General features: G+C 46.9%; 1 protein-coding gene across 2 annotated transcripts; it reads right to left on the bottom strand.

Moving 5' to 3' along the window:
* Positions 1 to 415: 415 nt before the first annotated feature.
* On the bottom strand, positions 416 to 6,952 carry EIF2B2 (eukaryotic translation initiation factor 2B subunit beta). Of its 2 annotated transcripts, none has more exons than XM_047796273.1 (8): positions 6,716 to 6,952; positions 6,476 to 6,596; positions 6,168 to 6,316; positions 5,095 to 5,258; positions 4,214 to 4,309; positions 3,493 to 3,630; positions 2,218 to 2,284; positions 416 to 974 (listed from the first exon to the last, which is right to left on the bottom strand). In XM_047796273.1, the coding sequence occupies exons 1-8, from the start codon at positions 6,876 to 6,878 to the stop codon at positions 817 to 819; spliced, it is 1,056 nt and encodes a 351-aa protein (XP_047652229.1). In that variant the 5' UTR covers positions 6,879 to 6,952; the 3' UTR covers positions 416 to 816. The 2 variants fall into 2 exon arrangements, with proteins under 2 accessions (XP_047652229.1, XP_047652230.1); XM_047796274.1 differs by having other exon boundaries at positions 416 to 994; positions 6,716 to 6,950.
* Between the last annotated feature and the right edge of the window lie 556 nt (positions 6,953 to 7,508).

Below are 7,508 nucleotides of genomic sequence, written 5' to 3'. Positions count from 1 at the left end.
TTGGAAGTTCCCAGGCTAGGGGTCAAATCAGAGCTGTAGCTGCTGGCCTACGCCACAGCCACGCCAGATCCGAGCCGAGTCTGCAACCTACACCACAGATCACGGCAATGCCAGATCCTTAACCCACTGAGCAAGGCCAGGGATCGCACCTGCATTCTCACAGATACTAGTCAGATTCATTTCCGCTGAGCCACAGTGGGAACTCCTGATGATCGGTGATTTTGCAATCACTGTCTTAGACTACTAACAAGTTGTTTGAGACTACGTCCAGTGAACTATAAAGAAAACTATAAATACTTTGTCTGCATTTCTCTTTTAGGCTGTTGTTTCTAATTACTGCCCTCTATGAAAACACCGAAGGGCTCTGCTGCTGTTCCAGGCAGTTCAGTCAGAGCAGAAAAATAAATAAACCAACTCAGGAGCCTTCGAGCAGCTTTTATTGGCACAGCCTCGGAAAAGGTTGTGGTGGTCAGTTGTGAGCAAAAACCTGCAGCCCAGCAAGGTCTTCAGTGCTATATGTAACACTCCACTGAGCCGGAAAGTTTAAGTTCCTGAAACAGACGCCTCGAGTCAGTAAGAGGCTCCAAAATCAATAGGTCAAGCCCTGCTGCTCTGTTAAGAGCCGAAAGGCAAAACAGTCCTGGATGTGGGCCCTGGTTACGGGATGACTAAAATGGCAGGAAACAGTATCAAGTTTTCTCAGGTTGACTCTAGCTCACTCCCCCATGACAAGGAAGATGCGTTCCAGCCGTAGCACCGGAGTCTCCTTTCCATTGTGTGTTTGCCTAAGCAGCTTCTGCTTAGGACGAGCGCTGGTCATAGCACGTGATCGTCGGGATGGTAGAGTTCACTCATCAGGCGGTAGATGTAGGACGGCGCATTCCCCCCAATGTTGGAGATAAAGAGGGTGATGAGCTCTGGGGGGACGTAGTCAAACACGGGGCAGTGAACACTGACCTTCTCCAGAATGTCCCCTGAAAGGCAATCACAGGAGCTACGGATAAAACCAAGGATCCTGCTCTAGAATGAGGTATCTTAAAGATTCTAAGCTCAGTAATGCAGGTGTTCTTGCTACCCCAAGGAAAGGAAGCAGCGGCAAGCTGCAAACCAGAAACGATGACTTCGGGTCATGATCCGCCCCATGCTTAAAACTCTCCAATGCCTTTCTGGGGCCCTTAGAATAAAATTCAAATGTGGGATGCCACCTTCAACCTCTAGCCCTCCCCACCGCACGACACTAATTATAATTCGGATCCCTTTCTCTCTTGCTCTCCAGCCACAAAGCCATCCTTTTCCAACTGGCTCAGCATGTGCCTAACTCAGGCCCTTTGCACCAACACCTGGAAAACTCTTTCCTTGATCTTCACATGGCAAATTCTACTCCTTCAGGACTCAGCTGAAATGTCTTCTCCGGTCGAAAGCAGCCTCCTAGTCACTTTCCATCACATCCATTCTATTCATTTTCTTCCTAAAACATCCCATGACCTGAGTATTCTTGCCCATCTTTGGCAACATAATATAAACTCCAGGGGAACAGGGCCTATCTGCCATGTTTACTGTCACATTCCTAGAGCCTGGAATAGTGCTGGATACACAGTGGGTGCTCAAGAGTCATAAATATTTCTTGAAAGAATGAATGGTTGACTACATGGTGAAGTTATTCAATTTCCAAGTAGAATCAGCACCCCAAGTACTATGTTTTGCTCCTAGAGAGTGTTGAAGACCATGCTAACTGCTGAAGAGGCAGCAGGCTCACTGAGCAAAGCTGCTGCCTTCAGAAAAAGCCAGAGAAAGGACCCAAACACACAAAGGTTTCCAGACTACAAATAAGCTCTACAGGTAGGAACATTTCAGAGCCTACTTCCTTTGGCTGTCATGTCACCAAAATGACTCCCTGCAGCAACCAAAAACAAGTACATTTTCCCACTGGGCTACTGCCTGTGTCTCAAAGGACTTGCAAAGCAAACCCAGTCAGTGCTGGGTGACCCAACCCATCATGGTCCTGATACCGCCGCTAAAATATATTAGTTTCAGAAAAAAATGTATATAGATATATCTCATGCACTCTAAGCTGCTAAAGAGAACATTTCCCACAAGAAGTATGGTAATAGAAAAACACAACCTGACAGCATTCAATCCCACTGACCATCAAAACCAAAACTGAAACCAAAACACACAAGTGCCTGTGCACGCACACATTCAAGTAACTTCCGTTACCTTCTGTGAAAGGCAAGACTTCTTCAGGGGCTACAAATTTGTGAAATGAATCTTCTTCATTGGGGAACTGGAAAAGAAAAAAACAGAAAAAAAAAATAGAGATCGAACAATTCCACTTCTAGGTATATACCTCTATCGACACTTCTGCACAAAGCCTTATAGCAGCATTATTCACAAAAGCCAGATGCTAAAAATAACCTAGATATTCATCAGCAGATGAACAAATAAATAAACTGTGGTATATCCATAAAATGGAATATTACTTAACGATCAAAAGGAACAAAGTACTGTTCTACACCTTGGATAAACTCCAAAAACATTATGCCAGGTGAAAGAAATCAGAAACAAAAGAGTCCATGCTGTATGACTCCTTTTTTAAAAAAATTTAATTTTATTGGAGTATATAGTTGATTTATTGTATGACTCCTTTTATGTGATATTAAAAATAGGCAAATCCATAGACAGAAAGCACATTAGCAATTACTAGGAAGCAGGGAGGTAAGGGAATAGCGAGTGATTTCTGAGTCAGTCCACAGTGTTTTTCTGGGGTGATGAAAAAGTTCTAAAACTAGGGAGTGAGAGTTGCACAATGCTGTGAATGCAGTAAATGCCACTGAACTGTGTATTTTAAAATGGTTAAATTGTGTGTTATGTGAATTTCACCTCAATTTAAAAAAGTAGAGAAGTTCCCTGGTGGCCTAGCAATTAAGGATCCTGCACTGTAACTGCTATAGTGTGGGTTTGATTCCTGGCCTGGGAACTTCTACATGCCAAATGAATAAACAAACAAATAAATAAAAATAGACATTTATACACAGATTGATATTTTTAAAACAAATAGTTTCTATCCCTCGTGAAATGGCTCTTCATTTAGTAACTGCTTGTATCTAGACTACTGAGGACAGTCCTTTGGAATGATGACAAATAAAACCAATTCTATGTTTCCGGTTTCAACTTGCTTGGCATTTTCAGAAATGGTTGGGGTGACAGGGAGTGGTGGCAATGTAAACAAGGGGCCTTTTCCACCTACACACTGTCCTGACCTTACAATTTTGACTTCCTGAAGCTGACAAGTTGTAACTGCCAATGGCTTTTCCTGGATCGAGATTTCTGTGGTTTTTTCCATCCTCCACTAGCTATAATCCACCGAGTAAATGCAGATAAAGAGAAGCCCCAGAGTGCGAAGGTTGAAGGCCCCAAGTTCAAGGCTACACTTTGACTTCCTTTTATTGGCTAGAGACAGAGTAGAGAGCAGCTGGAGACAGACACACGTACCTGTGGGGAAAGTTTGAACATAGGAGCACAGACGATGAGTGGGGTGGAATGGTGTTTTGCTGCCAGTGCTAAAGTATGTGTTCCTGTCACAGCTCTCAGAGCACCATTGGCCAGGATGGTCTTTGTGCCAATGATCACCTTTGGGACAGAAAGAAATGTGTGAGCCCTTCTGGGACCAGAGCCTTAATCAGAGCCAAAATGCTCAGTCAACAGTCTTGGTGTGCTGGGGGGTCACGCACCAGTAAAAGGAAAGGGATTCTAGGCTCAGACTGTAAGTTCTAGCATAAACGTGGGTTTCCAAGGAAAGAATGAATGGAATACAGGAAGGAAACTGCAATACTACTGCTCTTAGCCCTGCCTCTCCTGGAAATCTGTTACACCTCCTGAGAAGCAGGGAGCCTCTCATTCACCATCCACCACCACCAAGCTCTCTGAGTAGAAGTGGGCAGCCCTCTACCAGCAGCTGACACACTTGGCTGAGTCCCAGTTCATTCTTTTCTATGCTGTAACCCGAATGAGGCTCCTCCAAATGAGGAACAGTGATTTAGATGAAGGGGGGGAGAATCAGTTAATAGATTAAAAAATCCCAAGTATGTATTTTCAAAAGGTGCTAGAAACTTCCTTCGCTTCTCATGGATATTATGGGAGGAGGGAGATATGAGTATTTTAGAAGTAGTATAATCTTCATGAATTTGACATAATATAACCCAAATACACCCACCTTATTGACTCTTGACATAACAGCAAAAATGGCAGCATCAGTCATGACAGTTGTCTCAATACCTGCTTTGGACAAATTGACCGCCATCTCATGACCCTGCAATGGGAGAGAAGGGCTGATGCTGGGAGGAAGAGTGAGAGTGAAAGCACTCTCGACTATAACTGGACCTGGGAGATTCTGGGACACTGGGCACATCCAACACACCGTTTCCAACAGATCACTAACTCATTTGATAGGTATTCTCTAGGAAGCAGCAGGAAGCCCAGAGGAAGCTAATAAATGTTTATTATTACACTGGAACGGCACTAGAACAGCCACAAAACTGGAAATATGACTTGCTTGCATAATCAGGCAGAGCTGACAAGATAGCTTCTGGCTGATTATTGTACAATGTCCTGCACCCTTACATATTTCCTTTTTTGAGAACTATTATTAACCTAAAAATTGAATGAAGTCAGACCAAGAATCAGTCATCCCCAAGGTAATTTACCCTATTCTGATTCATAAAAGAATCAATATTTATCTTTCCTTGGGCCTAGCAGTTCACCCAACTTTCTTTCTTCTTTTTTTGGCTATACCCACAGCATGGGGAAGTTCCTGGGTCAGGGATTGAACCCTTGCCACAGCAGTGACCCAAACCACAGCAGTGACAACACCAGATCCTGAACCCACTGCACCACCAGGGAACTCCCACCCAACTTTCTTAAGCCAATGTTTAAGAATGTTCACAGGATGAACAACTTGAAAATTCCCTTAAATGTTTTACTCTTTCTTCTCAATTTACATCTTGCTTATCAATTCAAAGATTCAAAGCCCACCGGCCCCTCCTTTATTCCCTCCTAATTTTACATTTTTCTTAGCAACTCCAGCAGTCCCCATACCTGACAGAAAGGAGCACACTCGGCCACAATGACATGGAATTTCCTCTTTCGGGCTGCCTCTTTGAGGAAGGCCTCTACTGTTCGGGAGAAGCCAATGGTCATGATCACCTCATTGGAGTGGATGTGTTCCAGGGCCTGGGCTGCAATGTTCTCGGTTGTCCCTTCTGCAAGAAGCCAGTTTTGCAAGGAAAATATGAGACTGCCTTGCTACAACATGGACAGACATGACAGAACACAGGGATGTGTGCCCTTCACAGATTTCCCACTGAGCAGACCCTGGAAACACAAGGTCAATGGACTTAATACGAAATGTCACACTTTCTTAAAAGCCCCAATCTTCAGGATCTTCTGCCTCCTAAGGGCTCAGCCTTTTGTCTTGCCGGGCAGTCCTCCTACTCAACCACTTACTCCCCTCACTCCTGCCTCACCCTAACACCAGCCCTTTCTTTGCAACTGACTTTGAAGAGGATGTATTTAGGCAAGAAATGGTCCTAATTGGAAATTCTGAAGTGCTGAGAGTGAATAGAGCTTCCCCCCAAAAGAACTCCTCCTCCAAAAGATGGCCCACCTGAAAGGAAAGCCACAGAAGAAAAACAGGAGAGGAATTTGGAAGCAGCAGCTCAATGCACAAACAGACCTGGCTCGGTCCTCCCCTGGGAATGCTGATTGTAATGAATATCTGCAGTTATCCTGGATCGCGAAAACAGGGGGATGGAGGTGGCCTGTATGTATGTGTATACGTGTAAAAATTCAAGAGCACGTTTAGTGAAGGAGGGTCTATCAACTGTGGTTTTAGGGGATTCATTTTCTTTAAAATAAAAATAAAGCTCTTCCCAAATTGAGTCTCTGCTACAGTGGATTTGCAGCCAATAAAGGGTTAGATGGTAAGGAAGTGTATAAAGGGTTATCTCAGTCCTGCCACCAGCTCCAACCCTTCCCAACCAGGATGAGAGCAAACTTCTGAGAATCAGAAGACTGGTTATCTCCCACCTCTGCTGATGAACAGCTTCCGGGGTCTTTTGTTCCCTCATTTGTCTGCAACCTGTCCTGTCCATGTAGGGATCAGGACTCACCCAGTTCCACAAGCAGCTCATTAATTGCCTCAATGATGTTGGACTGGAGTTCAGCATAATGAGAGCGGAAATCCTCGCTCAGGCCCCCGGACGTCAAGAGTTTGTGCAGGGACTCCTGCTGATCGCTTTCGTCGCTGCGTCCATGGAGTCTATGGAGGCAACAAGACCCAAAGAGGAAGGTGGGGGGAAGAGGTGTGATCGTTTAGGTAACAACAGCTGCTCGGCTCCAACAAAGGCTCCAAGCAGGGAGAGGGGCCCGTGCAAAAAGCGTTACTGGGACCAATCCCAGCCCAGGACGCGGGCCTGACCTGCCATACTCCTCCCGGATGATCCTGAGCACTCTCCGCACCATGTTGCCCACGGTGGTCTCTGAGGGCTGCGCGGCCGTCATCCTCCGGCCTTCTCTGCGGATCAGTTCCATCAGCTCCCCTGCAGTCCAAAGAGAGAGGGTGAACGAGGCAAGCATGTGGTGGGACCAAGGAGACCTTCCGCCGGGGGATCGGGAACGGAAAGGTGCGAGGGAGGCGATGGAGCTAGGTCTGCCTCACCTGCGTTGCTCCAGCGGTAGTCCGTGATGATCCGGCGCAGCAGTCCCAGGGTCTCCCGGGCCATGTCCTCGGAGCTGTGCCGCCCGCTGTCCCGTTTCAGTGCCTCCACGAAACTCTCGATCCTCTCGGACAACTCCGAGCCCTTGGCGGCAGCCCCTGGCATCTCGAAAGCAGCCGCCTTGCCGGTGGAATCCCCACCTGCAAGACCTCCGAACTTGCACTTCCGGGGCAGAAGAGGTCGACTTCCGCTTTGAGGGACTAACTCTGGCGTGGGAGACTGCAGGACCACGCCCCTCGCTGCCACCTCCGCCCACTTCACCTGCCTGAGCCAATCAGAGACTTGGAGCTTGATTTATTCGGTTACAGCCAAGCGTCAGCGCTCTTGGGAGGTTGAAGGAGCGGAAGTGGCTTTTCCCGGTTCCTTAGACGCTGAGCAAGGCTGACCCGTGAGGCCTCCCGAGAGGGTAGCTAGTCCCGTTGCTGTGGAAACAGCCAGTCTGTGCGTCCAGCACCACGACCCGAGGCTACTCTGGAAAAGTTGCCGCCCTCTTTTCAGCTCCCTCAGCTCCACCGACCTCCCAGCCTCCTGACACAGACGCTCAGAGGCGCGTCCAGGGCTCTCTTCCCCTCGGGCAGACGCTCCATTATAATGCTGTTATATGTATGACATGATACTGGTTCCTTCGCCCCTGTGTCTCTCGAATAGATTCAGCTCCCTGAATCTATTGCCTTTGCATTCCAAACGTCAAGCGCGCCTAATACAAGGCAGTAATTAGGGATGAGGAGATCGAAT

The sequence above is a fragment of the Phacochoerus africanus genome, chromosome 9, assembly GCF_016906955.1.
Source record: "Phacochoerus africanus isolate WHEZ1 chromosome 9, ROS_Pafr_v1, whole genome shotgun sequence".
In the NCBI taxonomy this organism is placed as follows: Eukaryota; Metazoa; Chordata; class Mammalia; order Artiodactyla; family Suidae; genus Phacochoerus; species Phacochoerus africanus.
This window is presented reverse-complemented; position numbering and strand designations above follow the sequence as displayed.